Source organism: Piliocolobus tephrosceles, chromosome 9 (assembly GCF_002776525.5).
Source record: "Piliocolobus tephrosceles isolate RC106 chromosome 9, ASM277652v3, whole genome shotgun sequence".
NCBI lineage: Eukaryota > Metazoa > Chordata > Mammalia > Primates > Cercopithecidae > Piliocolobus > Piliocolobus tephrosceles.
The window spans coordinates 97,361,951-97,383,617 of record NC_045442.1 but is presented as its reverse complement, the minus strand read 5'-3'; the positions used below and the strand labels follow the sequence as shown (position 1 = coordinate 97,383,617).

The following is a 21,667-nucleotide window of genomic DNA, read 5'->3' as shown; positions in this document are numbered from 1 at the left end:
GTAAAATGGAGCAAGATCTCAGTTGCTTGAAAATGAAAAAAAAATAATAATAAAAAGAAAAGAAAAGGTCAACTTGTGACCCATAATTTAGGAAATTATTCCATTTCTAAGGTAATCAGCCTGTCATCCAAATAATTCCCTGCTCACTCATTACAGGAAACGTTAATACAAGCCAAGTTGTCTGTCTGAAGTTGCTATGGCATTTTGATATACAATAATTTGGCCCATGACCTTCAGTAGTTGAGTTTCCAAATGTACAAGATTTTTTCAAACATTTTCCCTAACATGATTGTTCATATTAAATAGATAACATAGAAATGCATTCCAGCCTATTCACTGTTCCCAAAGTTAAAATCTTATAAAGAAACCAAAATAAATTTCAAATCATTTTCACTTTTCCCAATAAAAAACATCTAGAACTAACAAGTAGGAAACACTCATTTAGCCTCAAAGAAACCTGGAGGTCTCGCATGTGGATACTATGTCAGAAACGAGAAATAAACTCATCAATCTGAGTTCTCAAAGACATATGTCTGCTTCTCTGTTATATATTTAAAATATATTCCAACTTCAAAGAGGGGTTCTTTCAAGCCTTTCCTGACCACTGCACACTGATGTGGTCCTCACCGCTCCATGGTTCTCACCCCATGCACACCCCTAGCCTACCTCTGCTATATGGTACCAAGTATTCCTTTATTATTATTATTATTTTTTTTCAGTTCCACTGGAGAGTTCTGAGGGCATTTTTTCTTTTCGATCTTTGTTCTCCTGTACCAACCACAATGCCTGGGACATCATAAGAACTCATTTAATTTGATGAATTAAATAATTAGTTAAAGAGTAAATGTCAAGACGCTGGTTTGGAATCCACATTCCCAGGCAAAGTCAAATGGCAAACACTGCTCCTAATGGCATGGTATGGAGAATGATAAGCTCAGGCAGGGCTGTGCCAGGTTGGAACTGTGTGCATGTGGGTTAACTATTTCCATATTCAGCTGCTGTTTTCTTCTTCAGCTTGACACCATGCTCATTACTCTTTTCAGCCCTTTTGTGTAAATATACATAGTTAAGAATGTATTTACCACACATCACAAAAGAATTCTGCTTCAAGAAATGTAGTAGGAATGGATTGAGTCAATTATGCCAGACAATATAAGCAGATTAACATAATTCTGTCATGTTGCTACGTGGGAATGACTCAATTTACGTGATCATCTAGGAAAATGAACTAAATACCTTAGAAAATGTCATTAATAGTAATATTGTTGCAGAAGACAATTAGAGATTTTCTAGGGAACTCATTTTATAATCTCCCAGAGTTAGGCAAAAATTGATTTCCTGAGGTGCTTTTACACCTGGATGCTGATCCCCCGGTGCCAGTTGCCCCATCTTCCTCACCTGAACTAAGTTAAAGCCCTTCAAACTACACTTGACCCTTGAACACCACAGGTTTGAACTCTGAGAGTCCACTGATACACAGTTTCTTCCACCTCTGCCACTCTGAGACAAGACTTACCCCAGCTCCTTTCTCCTCCTCCCCTGTCTACTCAATCTGAAGACAATGGAGAAGATCTTTATGATGATCCACTTCCATTTAATGAAAGGGAAATGTATATTCTCTTGTTTACGATTTTCTTAATAACATTTTCTCTCTAGTTTATATTACCGTAAGAATAGAGCATATAATACATATAATGTACAGAGTGTGTGTTAACCAACTGTCTATGTTATTGGTAAGGTTTCTGTTCAACAGTGGGATATTAGTGTAGAAGTTTTTGGGAAGTCAGAAGCTGCATGGGGATTTCTGATTGTGTGTGTAAGGAGGAAGGGGGATGGTCCTCCAACCCCCATGTTGTTTAAGGGCCAACGGTAGTACTGCTTCTTCCATTTTTTCCTCTTTGTCTTTCCTCCACAAAATTAGTCTTCCTCAAACTCTAATTTGGTTACTAAATCCCTTAATGAGCAGCATTTATAGGTTTCTTGCTTTATGTAGAATAATACACTGTGAGTATTGGGTTTCAGGACCAAAAAGGACCTCAGAGATCGTCTAGACTTTAGAACAGTGATTCTCAAAGTTGAACTTGTTTCAGAATGAATTGGAAGGCTTGTTAAAATACAGATTCCTAGGCCCCACCCGTAGAGGTTTAGATCTAGTAGGGTCAACGCAGGGCCCAAGAATATGTATTTCTAACAAGTTTCTAGGTGATGCTAAAGGTGCTGTTCTGTGATCTTTGAGAAACTCTGATCTTCAGCAGCAGCTAACAGGATCCAGCCTCTATAGTTAACCAGAGAGGTTCTACTTGCATCTGCTTTACATTTAGCTTCTTCTTAAACTTCCGTTTCATCAAACGGTAACTGATATCCAATCATTTTTTTTTTTTTTTTTTTTTTGATGTAGAGTCTCATTCTGTCACTCAGGCTGGAGGGCGGTGGTGCGATCTCGGCTCACTGCAACATTTGCCTCCCAGGTTCAAGTGATTCTCCTGCCTCAGTCTCCCGAGTAGTCTGGATTACAGGTATGTGCCACCAGGACTGGATAATTTTTGTATTTTTAGTAGAGATGGGGTTTCATCATGTTGCCCAGGCTGGTCTCAAACACCTGGCCTCAAGTGATTCACCAACCTTGGCCTCCCAAAGTGCTGGGATTACAGGCGTAAGCCATTGTGCCTGGCCTGCAATCATTTATTCTAATCTTGGTTGAGAGATAAGAAAACTGAGGCCAGGAGAGCCAGCCAACCTGGCTACTGGGCCAGTGTTCTTTCCTAGCACAATTTCTCTTCAAACTTTTGATCTAGCATCGAAGCCTCTTCCTACATTTCTACCTTTAATTTCCTCTTCCCTTCAACATAACCAACCTCTCAGTTCCACATCAGCTGGGTAGTTTACCCTTCTTCAAATAAAATGTTCCTTTTTTTTTTTTTTTGAGACAGGGTCTCACTGCAGTCCCAACCTCCCAGGTTCAAGCAATCCTCGCAACTCAGCCTCCTGAGTAGCTGGGACCACAGGCGTATGCCACCACATCTGGGTAATTAAAGACAATTTTTTTTTTTTTTTTTTTGTAGAGATGGGGTCTTTCTACGTTGCCCAGGCTGGTCTCAAACTCCTGGGCTCAAGCAATGCTCCCGCCTTGGCCTCCCAAAGTGTTGGGGTGATGGTATGAGCCACCATGCCTGGCCTCCAGCCTTTTATAACACCATTCTTCCTTCTGTTCTACTCTTCCAAGTATCTAGTAAATTATATTCCCAACACTTTGTCTGAACTGAACTCGTCAACTTTATGGACACTAATCTCTGCTCTACTTCTGTAACTTACATGCAAAGATGGCGCGCCTTAGACCTCAACATCGTCTGAACTATCACCTCTACTTCCAAGATCCTAGAGTCCCAAACATATACTGTTTTGACCACAACCTCTTAGGCTTGAGAACCCCTAGATCCTGAGCCCTCTAGCACACTGCTAGGCTGTGAGGCTAATCTTTCCTTGAGCTATACTTGCCACCCCACCTGGACCACACGATGCTTCCCCAGTGTCCTTGCTAGGACTCCAGCACCTGCCTTGGCTTTCTGCCATGTCTATCTTCCAACCCCCACTATAGAATTAATCCACAAATTTATTCCTTCTATTCCCAGTCCTCTAAGCATTGCTGGTTAGGTCAGATTACCATGCTAACTGGACTTCCCAATACCCCATGCTACAGTGTCCTACCTTAAGCAGCTTATTTATTCACCTCTAACAGACTCACTCTCAACTCTCCCAAAGAGATTCTTCAAACACCCCATCATCTCAAAAAATCTGCCTCAACACCTCCACTCTCAGAAGTGCTGTCATCTCTAGGGTGAAACACAAGATCAAAACACAGTTCTGGCATTGGGAAAGCCATTTGAAGTTGTTTCACTCTGGTGGCTATGTGGAGGATGAACTGGAATAAGATGGATTCAACAAATACACAAGGTGGATGCAACAGATTAAAGATTACTAGACCTGGCAGAGTGGCTCACACCTGTAATCCTGATACTTTGGGAGGCTGAGGAACGAGGATCACTTGAGCCTAGGAGTTTGAGACCAGCCTGGGCAACATAGTGAGACCTGGTCTCTACAAAAAACTAAAAAATTAACCAGGTGTGGTGGCACTTGCCTGTAGTCCAGCTACTCTGGTGGCTGAGGTAGGAGGACTGCCTAAGCCTAGGAGTTCGGGGCTGCAGTGAGCTATGATCATACCACTGCACTCCAGCCTGTGTGACAAAGCGAGACCTCATCTCTTAAAAAAAAAAAAAGAATTACTAAACACTGTACTTTGTACATTACAGGCACAATGGAGAAGTGTTGAACAAATTAATTTTGGCTCTGATTCTGAGAATATGTATCTATAGAAAAATAGTTACTAAATTTTAAAAAATTCTTAGCTGAGAGTGACAATACTTTTGTTATGTCTTGTCATAAGGCTAGTGAAACCTATTATGCAATGGACAGATGGTGGAATAAGATATAAAATGAAATTAGCAATGATGAAACCCATATGGAAATGAGGAAAAGGTCAGTATGTTAAAGGTCAAAGGAATTTGACTCCATCTTGTCTCATTTCCTAGAGCATTGAGGTCATAGCTTACTGGCCTTTGCTGCAGGGAAGTTGTAGGATCATTCACTGTGCTGAAGAACCAATTACTTACCCAGGGTTGCTCAAAGCTGTAGGTCCGTCGACGATCTTCTACATCTTCATCCTGCTTTGCTTGCTGAAATTCTTGCCTCAGACGCTGTATCCGATCATGATTGCTAGGAGTTGATCTGTTACTGAAAGAAAGATGAGGCAGCAGTGAATACCCTTCAAAAATATTATCTGTGAACTGCAGTTGCTAGCAAAACATGGCAACTTGCTATGAAATAATGCCATTTAAGAGAAAGTGAATTTTTAAAACAATATGTGGGCATTTAAAATATGTTTTCATTTTGGTTTTAGGATTAAGGCTTATTGAGGTATTTTAGATATTCAAGAGGGTAAGCAGTATTTTTAGATATTCATTTTTTTTCACTGTTCTTTAAAAGCTTCCTTTCCTTTCTGTAATCTAGCAAGGTGTTGGCAGGGAAGTTTTTTTTGGAAAGGACGTTGCATTAAAAGTCAGAAACATGTACTTAATGTTTCTAAGCTGAAGTTTTTTAAACATATGAAGTACAGATAATAATTTTACTCTAAATATCTGAGTTGTAATAATCAAGTGATAGGACACCATGAAATATAGCTGCACAAATGTACAGCAATATTTTCATAATACGAGGTTCCTATTTATGAGTCATCAGAGATCTATAAATAAAATGCAATTCTCAGAGCAAAAATTAACAGCATTTTAAAAATAAGTTCAAGTGGTAGTTTGATTTAACCAGTTAGTTAATAACAATATGGCCTTCTTTTTGTATACTATTGAATTTTGTTTTATTCTCAGAAACACCATAAAAGATCAGTGCAGAAGGTAGTATTTCATACACCTACCCACCCACCCACCTACACACACATTTACAAATGTAGTAACTGGCATTTAAAGAAGATAAGTGGTTTGTTTGGGGATCTCCCAGCTGGCCAGTGGGGAAAGTGAGACCAAAATCCAGATTTTCTGGCTCTCAGTCCAACCCTTATTTCACTATGCCATGCATATCACTTTTTAAAACATGTATCAGGCTCCAAAGCTCTTCATGTGTAAAATACAAATCTTAAAAAGAGTGTTTTCACAAGACTAACAGAGATGGATGACCAAAATTAAATCCATCATAAATCTCACAGCACTTTTGGTCTATGCCATTCACTAAAGCAGTAAGTTTCATCCTATCAGTGATATGAACGGGAGACAGGGAAGTACTGGGTGGGAGAGGGTGGTTCCTCGGCAAAGGTCCCACCCTCAAAAGTCTGGAAACCCATAACCCTAAATGGGAACAGGTACTCCTGTTTTTGCACTCAAAAGTTGCCTTTTTGGCCCACCATGCCCCCCTATCCTGTACCCATATCCTGTACCTGCAAAGCCCAGGCTCCACGAACAGACAAACAGAAGGGTAGAAGAGTGGCAGAATGGTGCAACAGAGAAGGAGAGATGAGGAGGAGCATCTAAACGTCAAGAGGAGTTTGGCTGGGGATGGCTGGAGAGGAGATTGGGCCACTGGATGGCCAAACTCCAGTGGAAGATCATCTTCCCACCCCATCCCCTTTCCAGCTTCCCATCCATCCCACTGAGAGCCACCTCCATCACCCAATAAAATCCCCACATTCGCCATCTTTCAAGACCATGTGTGACCTGATTCTTCCTGGATTCCAGACAAGGGCCTGGGTACCAAGGGGGGCACTGAGCTGGTTAACACTTAAGCCATCTGCAGATGGGGGACCTAATTGAGCACTGTAACACGGCCACTGGAGCTTCAGGAGTTGCAGGCACCCACACCCAGACATTACCGTGGGGATGGAGCCCCGGCTCCGGTACCTGCGCATCTACGTGCTCCCCCTCCCCTAAGGGGTCTGGGCACGCACAGCAGTCGAATAGATGAGCCTCTGCTGCATGTCCTGTGAGGGGAGTCAGAGAACTCTCTCGTTTCATCAGGAAAACTATTCAAGCCTATCAGGCATCTATGTCTCCACAACAGAACGTCAGACTTCTTGAGGACAAGAACCACATCTTCTCCTTATCATATATACCCTCCAAGCTGCTAGCAGAATGGAAAGCTGCAAAGCTATTAGGAAGACCAGGTCTCTTCACAAAAGCATGTTGCCCTGGTTACTCAGTGTGTGCCAGGGTTCCGTTGGCTGCACCCCTCCTGGATGATGTGATTTGCGAGAGGTAGCTTGGAAAGAGAAATTCTGTCACAGTAGACTACATAAAATTCTCAAACGGACATAAGTCTACATGTAATTCCACATATTTTGAAGAATCTCAAAGGTTCAAGAATCTCCGATTGAACATGTTCATGTACAGGCTCATCATGTTAACATCTTCTAAAAATATGGAATAGCCTTGCATCATTTAACATATCGGGAGGGGTCCCTGTACCTTCATGTATCAATTTCACTAGAGCGTCTAGAATATACTGTCAATACATTCAATGTGATTATTTTCACAGTCAATAAAAGCTTGTCTTTCTTTGCTTTTCTTCTAACAAATCTGAACTGATTGGCCTGGAACATTAAAGGTGAACAGGTCTGTAAATTGGGCTGTCTGATGACATGAGGCTTCAGTCCACGTCACTTCAAAATGTCCCTCCGCACTTTTGAGACAGGCAGGTTGTTATTCCTACTGGCTTAAAAATATATATATGGTCCTATATTGTTGAACTGTCTAATCTAAAAAACACTCTGCTCTCTACGTGAAACCATAATAGTGTAGGCATGAAAATGAGGATGGTTACCTTCGTAACACAAAAGAGATAGGAAAGTGGGCATTCCTGAATCTCACTGCCATTTTTCCACCTGTGCTTTTTTGTTTCTGGCATACTTTATAGCTTTTATGGGAGGATTATAGAAGGTTTGACTGACAAAGTATTTTACAAATCTAACCAGAAGTATTCTTCTATTATTTTCATGCAGCATAGAGAGTTTTAAGCCCGTAATTATTAGGATCATGAAGTCCAAACCATTGATAAAAACTGATCTCCTACTATTTGCAATTAACTGAAAGTCTGTTTTCCCGACAAAGGGAGTTGACCCAGTATCCTCAATGTTAAATTCTGGTGACACTGGTGTTTTTCACAGCAAAAGGTAAGTTCTGGAAGTCACTTCTGCCTTTGTTTCCAAATCTGCGGAGCTAGGCAGACCTTTGGTTTCACCCTCTTTTCCTCTGCTCTTTCTCTTCCAATACTCTAGAGAAAGCTGGCTGACTTGTCTAAGACTAGCAAAACCACTTTAATGTCTGAAGTTGGAAAACAGGCTGCAATGGTTTTCATGATTGATGATGATTTCCAAAGACTGGAAGACCGTCAAGCCCCCTTGGGGAACAATTGGCAGTCTGAAGGTGAAATTCTGGCTTTGAGAGATGAAACCATTGCAACTGCTCAGTTCTGTCTCTCAGGCCAGTCTATAATGAGCCAATAATTCAAATTTGGACTTTTAAAGTTCTTGGTGAGCTCTTCTGCCAAGAAAGCTAAAGGAAATTTGAAATATTCATTAGCAATAGTGACTCATCCCTACACATCCTAATCAACTTATATTTAGGTTCACTGCCAACTTAAAGTTGGTCATTATTCTATTTTGTGTGAGAAATATAATAAAAATACCATCCGAGTTGATCAGATGGGTGAGACAATAAAACCCTTAATGAAGAGTCAGAAATCATAGTTTACAGATAGTCCACATGAGTGGCATCTACACAGGGATGCTGAGAGGAACAGAGAGATACTTTCTGTATAAAACATCCACACAGACAGCTATAAGACAGTTTTAGTCCAATACCAACACTCAGCCTCCGCCAACACATTGGCTTTGTACCCAACTGGAACTTACTTTCATGTTTTAACTAAATGAAGAGGGTTTGCTTTTGGTTCAGTGATGATCTGGGCTTTGGTTTTTGTTGTTTTTTCCTGACAGGTTTAAGGAAGGTACGGTACCTAGGATCACACACTACAGAGATTCCTAGCCCAGCGTGCACAGAACAATACGATCCCGAATTATACATAAGATCCATAATTACTATGGGGATTGTAGTCTTTGATGTCAGAGGCAGACCATGCGGTATACAAGGCTTTTACATCTTCAGATTGGATACTACCATGTGCTTCCTGAATGTGGCTAAGGATACCCATTCAGGCTAAAAGGAGCAATGAGCCTATCTGCAGGGAAGCACTGAAGCCTGCCCTGCACCTGTGCCCCACAGGCATGCCAGCTCAACCATTTCCTTAGGTACGATGAGGGAACAGAAACCTCACAACAGCGGTTCTCATCTATACGCACTGTGTATATGAGAACCATTCAGAGAGCTTGTTAAAAAATACTGATTGCCAAGGCCTGCCTTGAGAAATTCTGAGTCAGTCTAGTGCAGGGTCCAATAATTTATACATATACGAATTTAGAACGTACTACAGGTATACAGACAGCACTCTGAAGATAATGGCTGTAATTAGTAGACTACTGCCATGAAGGGATGCTGGCCTGGTGTTGCTTCTTTAAGAGAAGTTAGAAAGACAGTTTTCTCTCCCAAATTTAAAATGTTCACTTACTTTACTTTTTAAATTCTAGGTAAGCCAAATAACGATTTTGTCCATTGGTGGCTAGCCTGTAACCACTGGTTCACATTCTGCAGACATTGCCTGTTTTATGTGTCGCTTCTGCAGGCTATTTACTTTCATTGCACCAAAATAATAAGGCTGGTGGTCCTCTAGTAACAGTCCCCCAAAATACGTTAAAACTGATAACCAGGCACTGTCCAGATAGTCTTGTTTCTCCTAAACTGTCCCCACCTTCTGAGCTGCCTAAGCCTGAACCTGGATATCCTTCCTTGCAGGCCTGAAGTCTCACCTATCTATTCAGAGGAGTATACGCTGAGAGAGAGGAGTTTGTGATGTGACTGATTAATTCTTTATGGATTAAAAATACTTTAACATTTGCATTTTTTAATTATGCAAAAGAAATCTGAAAACCTGGGAGAGATTAGTTTTTAAGATCCAGAATTCAGTGGAAGGGAGAAGTAACCACTCTTTTTTTTAAAGTAAGGTGGTCTCGGTATACACTATCCTTCCCATAGCATGGGGAGAAAAAGGAAGAGCGAAGGTAGACAGGAGGAGGAAATAAATTGTGGCAGGCTCTCCACATTGTTCAGAAGGCAGAGATGATTATAAACTCTGGTACAGGAGAAGAAAAGGTGCCAAAGAAGAGAGGAAGATATAGTTGCTCATGTTTTTTTTTTTTTTTTTCTTTAATACCCTCTTCTTTCCCTTCCATCTTTCCAAATTCTACCAGTAAGTCTAAGACATCAATCCACTTCCTTGCAGCCTTTCCTCACTACTCCAGCCCACATTCATCTCTTCCTTTCAGTTCACCTGTAATTGTCCCCCTGACCCAAATACTGACTTAGAGTTGATCAGAATGGGCATGTGTATGGGATTTTCTCTCTTAGGTTTGTGCCTTCATCACAGCCATTCAACATGTATATATCTTGTACGTCACTTCCCTGCGGCAGAACAAATTGATCAGCAAATATTTGTGATGGATGGATTTAAGGTGGCTCTAATGTCCACACCTTCTGGGGTTCACACCTTTATGCAGTCCTCTACCCTTAAATGTGGACAGAACCCACACTTGCTTTTTTTAAGATTTAATTTGATTTTAAGTGCTGGGATACATGTGCAGGATGTGCAGGTTTGTTACAGAGGTAAACGTGTGCCATGGTGGTTTGCTGTGGCTTGCTTCTAACCAATGCGAAACGCAGCAGTGATCATGCCATGTTTGTGGTTACCACTGTGGTGTCCCTCTTGCTTGCCTCTGTCTCTCTCCCTGCTGGTACTGAAGTCGCAAGGAGCCAAGAATCCCACAGCTGCACGGAACAGAATGTTGTCAGCAATGATGGAAGCAGGGAAGCTGGTATTTCCCAAGTAGTAGCCTCTATGTGAGAACCCAGTCTGGCTGACTCCTTGATTGTACCCTGAGGGAGAACCTGAGCAGAGGATCCAGCTCAGTCATACTGGAACTCCAGGCCCACAGACACTGTGATATAATCAATGTGTGTTGTTTTAAGCTGCAAAGTTTGTGTTACATTGTTTTGTAGCAAAAGAAAAGGAATACCCCATTGATGTTGGCCTTGGCCATGTGACTTGTTTTGACCAACAGGATGTCTGTGGATGTGACACAAAAGGAGTTTGAAACTGATTGAATGCTGGGTGTACTCTTTGTGTTCCTGACTTCTACCGTAACAAGAACATGCCCACAGTCTAAGAGACATGGAGTGAATATGAATCCAACCTGCAGCTTAAAGTCAAGCCCAGTAGAGCCTGGCCTAGATCAGCCAACCCCCAGCCTCTCTGTAGATGTCTGAGCAAAAAGTAAATGCTTGTTATTAGAGGCCATTATGTTAGGAAATTTGCTATGTGACAGCACTGCAGCAATAAACTCTCTAGACCTCCCTCCTCGGACCACCCCCACACAAATACTACCACCCCATCACTTTAAACAGCAATATGGGGGCTGTACATTCTTGTTACATTCAAGGAAATAAAGTATGGACAGATTTAAGGTGGCCCTAATGTCCTAGAAACACATAGGCCCTGCCCACAAGTAGAACCAAACAAATGCTGCTTGTTGCAAAAGCATGTTGCTAGAAGAGTGGAATAAAAGACAGGCATCACATTTTACAAGTGAGTTTTACCATGATCATTCATAGAATTAGTCACTGCAAAGTTCTGGTCTCTGGGAAAAATTGCACAAAGTAAATGCTACTGCAGAAGATGTAACTGAAAAAGGCTCACTGCCAGATCTTAATACATGAAACCAATCAAATGTGCTTTCCGGTGAATACCAGTCTATAGTCAAGAATGTCCCATGGAAATCTATTCAATTGCTTAGGGTCATACCTTTTGTCAACCTCCCCACTACTGCATGCAAAACACCTCACCTCGCCTCTGTGATCTCTGAAAGTCAGCCTCCTGAGAGACCAAGGCAAGAATGTGAGTGCTTTCCTGGAGTCCAGGGAAATATACCTGCCAACCAGGTGATTCGGTAAAGCTGAACTCAAGGGCTCATTGCTGGTTTCTCTTTCTGGCAGAGATTGATGACCTGCTGGGATCTGGGTCAAACACACAACTCACAAAGAGATAATCCTCGTTAGCATTTGATTTACTTAGTTTGCCAAGAGCTCAGGACTTGAAAGATGCCCTTCAAATCCACTACTTACAAAAGCATAGGTACATGGTAAAGATTTTTTGTTAACCATATCAGCTTATATCATTTGGCCATTTTCCTTTTGCTATCTACTTCTCAGCTCTAGCAATTTACTTTTTGGCCTATGTACAAAATTCTATTCCAAATGCTAGTGAATTTCACACCTGCACTTGGCATCCAATTACTGCAGATGAAAAAGGGACATTATTCTTTTTCCAATTAAAAAAAATTCAAGAAGTTAATTTCCAAATTGTGTCAGCAATCCTGGAAATAATGCAATACCACACTCAAAAAAAAAGCTTTTTCTATTGATACATTTCTATCACTCCGACAGTTTTCCCATGTACACATCACAGGGGAAAACATATTCTATAGTTCTGCTAACTGCCAAGCTCTCCACTTAAGAAAATCTTTTCTCTTTCACCAGCCAGCATTCAAAGTCCTGCAACTTAAGAAACATCATCATAGTCTGCTTCCCAGCACACACAGAAGGGAGAAGATAGTAGGTTAAAGCTTCTAAGACTCAATTCATTTATACTTAAAGGTCCTGTTTTCTTGAACCCTGACTTTTCCAAGCCTTGACGATGTCTTTGGGTAACAACTCAGTCTTCACAGGAGGTTCTTGCATTGCAGTCTCCTCATTTAAGAAAAATGTATCGCTTTACTGACTTCCTTCATAGTTCCACAAATGGAAGGACTCAAGATCCAGCCCATTAGTAAAAAACCCACTTTTCAAGAATATTGTTTCATCTTCACTGGAGAAAAATGAGAGCACTTTTTCCTTCCTTGCCCAATAACTAATTCTTCTTGTATCCTGGGAAAGAAAATACTCTGGGTTATTTTACTTGTACCAATGGTTAAGTCCAAACTTCAGCTATTTCACAGATGTCATTTAAAGCAGACACCAGGACCAGAGTAGGCAAAAAGTGACTCCGGGAGAAACAGATGTAGGGCAGGCCTGTCACGAAGCCTTAGTAACAGGCAGCCAGCAGTGACCACCATCGTCTCAGATCATTAAGCAATGTCTTACTGTGATGTCATGCATGGATGTACAGAGTTGTAATCCTTTCAAAACAGACAGACTGTCAGCATGACAAAGTGGATACAAACAAGTTCTTGAACTGGGATGACTAAAGCATTGGGGGGATAAATGTCACTGAACTAAAAAGGGATCCTATGATACAGAACTACCAGATAACGACACTATGCAGAGAGGCAGGCAAACAACCTGCTTCCCACCTAGATATTTTTCTATACTGATGAGCAATTCCATAAAATATTCCTGATCTCTAGGTAAATAGTTCTAATCTACAGATGTCAGAACTGAGTTCTTAATTGCTGTAAATTAGTGAGCAAACACAGGTTTCTCATTAAACCCATTACGCCCTATATGTTAAAATGGAACACTTATCATTTGCTTTTGTTTTTTGTTATTTTAGAATATTTTTCTCCTGGTTCTCAAATCAGGAGCATTCTTGGTAAAATCGTAGCTATAAACAGTGAAGCAGAGAGACATGGTCAGGATACGTGTAGCAGGTTCCTGCCCCTTGAAGTGTTTATTCTTGGAGAGAACACCTTTAAACGGCCATGGATTTGTCTAAATTTTAACAATGAGCAGTATTGTGCCTTTATCTTTGCTTTCTTAAGAAAGAGTAAACTGATGTCACCCCCTGTGAAATCGTTTGCACTTTCTCCCACAGTACGTGTTCAAAGCACACACGGTGGGCCTCCTGTAGCCTGTATCACCTGTACAGTTTGTGAAAAAGTATTAATTGCTAAATTAAGAGAGAAGGGAAAGAACAGACTAAAATGCCACAGAAAAGCAAACTGTGAACTTTCAAATTAGTTAAGCATGAGACCAAGCTGGCTAAGAAGACTGGGGCTTTTGACTATGGCTCTGTCTCAGGCTGGACGACTTATGAGGAATGGAGGAAGGGTGGGAGGGTTAAACCAAGAAATGTATCAATTATCAAACTACAAATAAAACTAGCTCCTCTGCACAAGCTTCATTAAGTTTTATCAGCAAGTATCTCGGGGTTTTACACTCAAATCACAGGTCATAAATTCACAGTAAATCCCCCATATGTTCACCAAACACCTGAATTCAATTTCTCTTCTGGTTGTGAAGTAGGAATGTGGTGCCCACATTAATTATGCATGCAAAGTTAGTTTCTAACAAGGGCTGCTTCTTTTGTGATGCTTAAGGGTATTTATAACATCTGAAATTTTGGGATAGATCCTTCTTTAATCTTACCACTTGTATACTAGTATGTAAGTGTAAACTCCCTTCTCCAAATTTGAACATTGAAAAAAATCATAGTTGGTAAATATCTTGTTATAGTCTTTGTATTTTCTATGATAATCCCAGACATTTATGATATTGCACAAATGGTCTTGATACTGACTTTGAGGTTTTCAGACAAATATTTCTGTGGTTATGTACAAATCACCCTGAATTACAGAGAAAGTCTAAACTGAGGCTAAGTGGCTATATTCATATGAGTCTATGTATACATGTGAAATTAACTACTTAGGAAATATCATGTCAGTTTCAGTTTATTTTCACAGTTTTACTCATCATCTGTAATATAAAAAGAATTATGAGAAACTCATGCAAATCCCAAAGGTACTCACTTTGCTCAGCTGATAAAATTCATTTCCAGATTCTGACACCCATGATTTGTTGTCCATTTCACACCAATTTCGGTGTAATAAATCACAACAAATTAAAAACATACAGCTATGTTCTCTGGGTTAAAAAGGTGGTCTTCAAAGCTGTTAATCCTGCATTTGCTTCTGATGTGATAGTTCCAGTTCTCCGGATGCTTTATGGATCACAGGGAGGTCGTCTCTCCATTGGAAAGCCTCAGGACTAGATCTTACTCCAAGTCCCTCTGTGGTCTCTGGGTAACAGGGCTATCATTCTATAAGGAACAAAACCTCAGGAATGTACCCCTCGCCCTATTTTATTACTTTCATCACTCTTCCTTATTAGCTTGTCATTGGTCTCAGGCAGGAGTGAGAAAAATTTAGTTTTACTTTTTGAGGGGAAGTCCTCCAGCAACAAAGAACACACACATGCACAGACATACATAACTTCAGGACCCAACAATAAATACACACAAGAAAGCCCTAGGTAGCTGATCTTACCCAGTGTCACAAAAATGATTCAAGCTGGTTTCTACTCAAAAGGACAGCTGAATCTATCACAGCCATACCTCCAATGGGGCATCTGCTGAAAACTCAGCACGAAAGTAACACTGCTTAGCAAGTTTTTAAAAATTATCATTGTCAAACTAATTATCAAGGTTTTGGTTTAAGAAGCCATATTCGACTAAGAGTGACTATTGTGAGAGTGTGTGTTAGAGCATTAAAGGTTGGCTTCCTCAGGACCCTGTGAGGTATGTGCACAAAGGGCAGGGGCTGAGGTCTGGGCCTCTCAAGTCTCTTGACTCTCTAGCAGGTAATCTTAACATAGATTTAGGCAACTAACGGATGAGAGAAAATTTTTCAGGGTATACCTATGAATTTAAATGCATTTTAGAAAATAAAATGTGGGCTGGGTGGGGGGACTTATCCCTGTAATCCCAACACTTTGGGTGGCCAAGATGGGAGCATCGCTCTAGCTAGTAGTTTGAGACAAGCCTGGACAACATCGTAAGACCCCATCTCTAAAAAAAATAAAATTAGCTGGGTGTGGTGGTATGTGTAGGCCCTGCTACCTGGAAGGCTGAAGCAGGAGAACTGCTTGAGCCCAGTAGTTTGAGGCTGCAGTGAGCCATGACTGCACCACTGCACTGTAGCATGGGTGAAAGAGCGAGACTCTGTCAAAGAAAAAGAAAGAAACAAAGAAAAGAAACAAGGGAAAGGAAAGAGAGTGGGGTGGGGGCGGGGAGGAAGGGAGGGAGGAAAGGAGGAAAGAAGGAAAGACAGACGGATGGAAGGAAGGTAGGCAGGCAGGCATCACTTTTCTTCACACAATGCAAGAAAGCCGTTATAATGGTTAATGCCCAAAGTGCACTTACTTTTCATTGTGTGATTTTCTTGAATTCTCTAATAAATGGCAAGGATGTGTAAGGGATTCTAAGAGGTGAGAGAACTGAAGAAATTTTATGGATTATATTATTCATTCAATAAAACCACTGGGGATACAAAGTTTAGCCAGTTGTGACCTACAGTTGAAGTCTGTGCCTCAAACTAAAATATACATTTAGGTGTCTGATTAAAGAGCAAATGAAATTCAATCTTACAGGTGAAAAATCTTGACAAACTAAAAAGAGTGAAAAACAGGATTATAAAAATTTGAAATAAAGGCTGGGTGCAGTGGCTCACGCCTGTAATCCCAGCACTTTGGGAGGTTGAGGCAGGTGGATCACAAGATCAAGAAATCGAGACCATCCTGGCCAACATGGTGAAACCCTGTTTCTACTAAAAATACAAAAATTGGCTGGGTGTGGTGGCGCATGCCTCTAGTTCCAGCTACTTTGGAGGCTGAGGCAGGAAAATTGCTTGAACCCGGGAGGCGGAGGTTGCAGTGAGCTGAGACTGCGCCACCGCACCCCAGTCTGGCAACAGAGCAAGACTTTGTCTCAAAACAACAACAACAACAACAACAACAACAACAACAACAACAACAACAACAAAAACTGAAATAAAAAGGCAATGGAAATTAAATTACAAAACTCTGATGGGTTTTGATGACACAATAAAATGATTATCATGTTCTCCTTCATATTAGAAAGGTTTTATCATACAGGCATAGAAACTAATTATAGAACCATTATTTTAATTCTTTAATCGTGAAATGATTACAAAGAATTCAAGGCAAACATTTTCTTTGTTTTTGCTTTCTGTCTTTAATGACAGCATAATTGCAAAACAGTATACGAAACTAAACTATCTTTTTTTTAAAAGAAAAAATTCCAGCGCAATGCAGTACTTAATTCTAAATCATGTCATAATTCTAAATCATGGACAAATTCTACAGGCTTTCTTGAAATGACTCAGAATATTAAATAATGTAACAGGAGATATATCACCTGTAAGTTTCATAAGAGGCTAACTGTGAAACTTCTTTGAGAATCAGAATAAAATTAGTGAAACATACATCTAATAACCAGTTTTCTAAAAAGAAACCATTAATGAAGAGTTTGTATTACTGTTCTTTTAAACATTCTAAAGATCATTAAAATATTCTTCTTGATTGATTTTTTGACTTCTATTTATGCCCTTGAACTTCATAATTATTCATTAATAATTTTCTGAGCTTTTTTTCTATTTATAACTTGGCCATTATTTATCTGGAGAGAGGGAATAAATGACATAGAAATGTTAATTAATTTAACTTCTCATGTCATATTTAGTTAAATTATTATATTAGGAAAACAAAAACAGTCTGACCATATTGGTTTGGAGTTACTGATAGATTTTGAAAACTGGAGTTATTGACAGATTTTGGAGTTATTGATAGATTGTGAAATGGCCTGCAACATTCTTTTGTTGATTACATTTTTTTCAAAGTAATACTACATGAGTACAGTTTATATTTTAAAATGCTAAAAGCCTTCAAAGAAACTTATCCTTCATCACATCTTGTCTCTGACCACCCAATCCCATGAAAGACTTTTAAAAGCTTTCAGCTGTTTTCTATGATATTTCTTTTTAACTCAACCTGAGATACTCAAAATGAATCAATCATAATTCCTGGTTTGTGATACACTCTTGTTAGTGATGGTTTCATTGCTTACTTTCATTTAGTTATGATTTTCAGTGCCATGCTCAATATTATTAAATGTAAGTTGTCAATATGAATCTATCACACAAAGCAAAAGCTAGGGATTTAATAATAATCCACATCTAACCAAATTCCTCTGGTATTTAGATATTTCTGAGTAATATATTTATATCAGTATCTCCTGATTTATTACTGTTAAACACACCTGTTGACTTCCTATGAAGGTAGATGAAGTATTAGCTCTCTTAAACTCAAATCCAAATTCTGACTCCAAATTCCCATCTTTCACATCTTCCCAATGTAATTATAGCAAAATTTATATGAAAATGATTTTTCAAACTAATTTTTCAGATTTCCAGGAGAACACATCTATCATGGCTTATTAAGCCCATTTTTTTTTTTTTTTTTTTTTTTCCTGGAGCCCTCTAACCTCGAAAGCTTCCACAGCATACTCCAATCTGGGCTGCCTGCTCCCTGGTTTTCTGCACCACAGAAGTCCTGGGGCTTGTTAAAGCACACATTTTGTAGCTGCCTAAAAGGGTATTAGAAGTAAAATATTTTGTGTTTGTATCCTTTAAATATATATATTCTATATTTCTACCACTCACTGACAATTTGGCTAGGTATGGAATTTCAAGTAATAAAACATTACCCTTCAATATTTGACTGTGTTGCTCTACCATCTTCTAGCTTACAAGGCTGATGTGAAGAAATCTGATTGTATTCTGATTCCCAACTCTTTACTCTCTGTGTGTGTGTGTGTGTGTGTGTGTGTGTGTATATATACACACACACACATATACATATATACACACACATACACACACACACACACACACACACACACATATATATATATATATATATTTTTTTTTTTTTTTTTTTTACAGGATCTTCTCTTTCTGATATTCCAAAACTTCACAATGCTGACCTTTTTGGAAAAATGCATTTTGCTCAGTACTAGGTGATTCTTTAATCTGGACTCTTAACGTTCTCCAGTTCTGGAAAAGATTCTTGTGTTATTTCTCTAATAATCTCTCATTATCTCTATTCTCTCTTTCTAGAAATTGTTTTCTTTAAACGTTGGACCTCCCAGAATGAACTTTTGACTTCCTTTCTTTCTCACTATACTGCTCTTTGTCCTACATCTCATGTTTTCCTTTATGGGAAACTTCTCAACCTCATCTATCAAGCCTTCTATGGTGTTTCTTAATACTGATATTGTATTTATTATTTTCTAAGAGTTCTTTCACGTTTACTCAATAATCCTTTCCATAGCCTCCTGTTCTTTGATGGTTTTAATATCATTTCTATTTCACACAATTACTGTTTATAATTCTTTAATATTTTTCTCTTCTCTTAATTTTATGTTTCCTCCAAGTTCTCAAAAAACAAACAAACAAACAAATAAACAAACCAAACTTTGTTGTTTGGACTCTGTCTTCCACAATTAAGCCTTTTCTGAAATGTTTCACATGTTTTTCTGCCCTTTTACATTTAAGAGTGAAGCACCGAAAAGCGGATTAGTCACTGTGTGCTTCAGGGGGGTTTATGAAGTGGTGGACGGGAAGGCTGGGCAGAGCGTCACTTTTTTGGTTGGGAATTCTCATGACAGTGTATGCAGACTTCATTTCCAGGGCAATTCCTGTCTTCTGAAGAGAAACTAACAATCTTTGGTGCGGGGTGCGTAAGCTTGATTCTTGACATTCCGGTGTGATTCTGTCTTTCTATATTATAATAACTATGCCCATTTTCACAAAAATAGAGTTACTATTTCTATATCTCATTCTGTTTGTTGTTTTGGAGTGATTTCCAAAAGGAAAAGAGGAAGAAATAGCTTTACTCTCTAATGTTAGACTTTCTAATTTCTGTTATTCTTAATTCTCAATTATTTTCAAATAGCTCAAATATCTTTTCAAAAATAAAACTGGTATATGGATGCTTATATATTTTTTTAAGTAGATGAAAGGCATGGACGTAAATGTTCCAAAATGGTAACAGCTATTGGTTATAATTACAGGATTATGTCCACCACTTCCTAACACACTTTATGAATAATTTCTGTATTACTTTTTTACAATATTTATGGTTAACTTAGGGAGTAAATTTTTAAAACATTGAATTTGTAATCTACAAAGCTCCAAATACAAATACTCTCTTAAAGATTCAGCCAAGTCCTCCAAACTTTTTCTCCCAAGCACATGATCTGGTGCTATACTCAAGCTAGTTTTCCTTTCTTTGACATGTGACGAAAATCAGTTTGGCTTTAGTTTTTGCCCACATTTACTCCTGCTGGTCAATGTGGTGACTGTGACATACAATTTTTAATCCTCCGTTTCAATCTTTGCTGGTCTTCACTCTTCAATCTCCTGCTAAAGAGTGACCAGCTCCTATTCTGATCTCTCAAGAGCATCCCACTGATGCTGGTGCTAAAGAACGCTCCCCACTTTTCCCACCGCATGCTCCTGTCACCAGTATGGAAGTGCATGCCTTGAGAATTCAATTTCAGGCTCCAGCATATCCACACCAGTAGATATTGTAGTTTTGTGGCAAAGACATGTAAATTGAACCTGATATAAGTTCCTGAAAATCACAGTCTTAGAAGAACCAAGTGGTAAGCTGATTAGCCAAAGGTTTACTGAAAGCCTTTTTTGTTTGTTTCAATCCTTGTGTTTGAAAATGCTTCTAGAAAGCAATAAAGGTCTCATCCATCTTGAAAAGAAGGAATAATGGATATTTAACTTAAAAAAAAACTTTTGAGATTTTCATGACTGATTGTTGAGTATTTTGTAGAAAAAAAGGAGGAAATTGAGTTCTTTTGCTTTCTCACTATTTTTCTGACAGACTCCCACCTTGCCCCAATAACAGCACTTTTATAGGTATCAACCTCTTGCTTCTAAAAGTGTAATTTGCAAACATATTGGCTAATTGTGGGTTTGCTTGGTTTCTAGCTAATTGAGACGTTATTGTGTTGTTGTTTAATACATGATTTTAAAATTATACTGCAGCTGATTAAAATGAGAAAAATACATCTTTACTATTGTGGAAGTTTTTGCTTTTTTTTCTCTAGTTTGACTTTTTTTTCTCTCAATTTCAGGGATTTTCAAATTTCTAAAACAAAAACAAATCAATATTTAATTCCAGACTTAAATGCTTAATATGTGGATAAAAATCTTTTGATCTTTATAAGTTTATTTATATAGTAAAATTTTCCCTTTACAATGTCTAAATTTATCTCCACATAATAAAATTTGTCTCACAATGATATCTACTTTAATTTGATACTTTACTAACTTTGTTTTGGAAAAAAATCCCAACTTAATATGATTATAGATTTAAAAAATATTTTTCTGTTTATATATAAATATAACATTTTCTTTAATCTTTCAGCTCCTATGAAAGGGCTGGGAAAACAGAGTACCAGTATTACCCAGCTGAGGTGCACCAGAACGTGAGCACAAGGGCCAAAGGTCACAGGAATTCAGGTGCACATTTCAAAACCACCTGGTGCCTCAAGGCTCAGTAAGGAAGGGGCAGTGCCAGCTTCTACCTGAGGACAGAGGAGAAAAGAATGGAGCAAAGCATCTGTTAAAACTCAGCATGATCCTTCCCAAGCAGACTGGGTACTTCCGACTGATATCCAAGTACTGGTGTGTAGGAAAACTAAGCCAAGACCAAACGGGACTAATGATGTGTTTGGAAGCATTAGAAGTCCAGAATGAATAGACAGAGATACTGACAAACACACTGACATACATACGGACACAGGCGTAGATTTCGATATCAATATCAGCAATTGTCTAACCCAGCCACTTATACTAAAGAACCCCTTTGGGATTTCTTCTCTTGAGTTGGAAAAGACTTAGAAAATACATACTGAAATATTAGCCACGTTTGACATGAAGCTACATTAAGCCTCAGAAGTCACAGGCCTCCACAGACACCGTTTTGTTTTGTCTTTTCTCATATTGTAATGTCTCCATAGACTGGCGCTGATATTGTTTCATTTTGATATCATAATAGTGTCTCCATGGATTTTGGCTGACATTTTGTTTTGACATTGTGTTACAACAGACCTCCACTGACATTTCATTTTGTCA

The 21,667-nt window shown here is 39.1% G+C and overlaps 1 protein-coding gene across 4 annotated transcripts in view; it reads right to left on the bottom strand.

The window, feature by feature from the left end:
• Positions 1-21,667, bottom strand: part of PARD3 (par-3 family cell polarity regulator) — a 720,675-nt gene that overhangs the window by 16,177 nt on the left and 682,831 nt on the right. For all 4 annotated transcript variants that reach the window (XM_023218154.1, XM_023218152.2, XM_023218155.2 and 1 more), the window contains one exon: positions 4,668-4,788. In XM_023218154.1, coding sequence (XP_023073922.1) covers positions 4,668-4,788 — 121 coding nt within the window. The remainder of the gene's footprint in view (positions 1-4,667; positions 4,789-21,667) is intronic.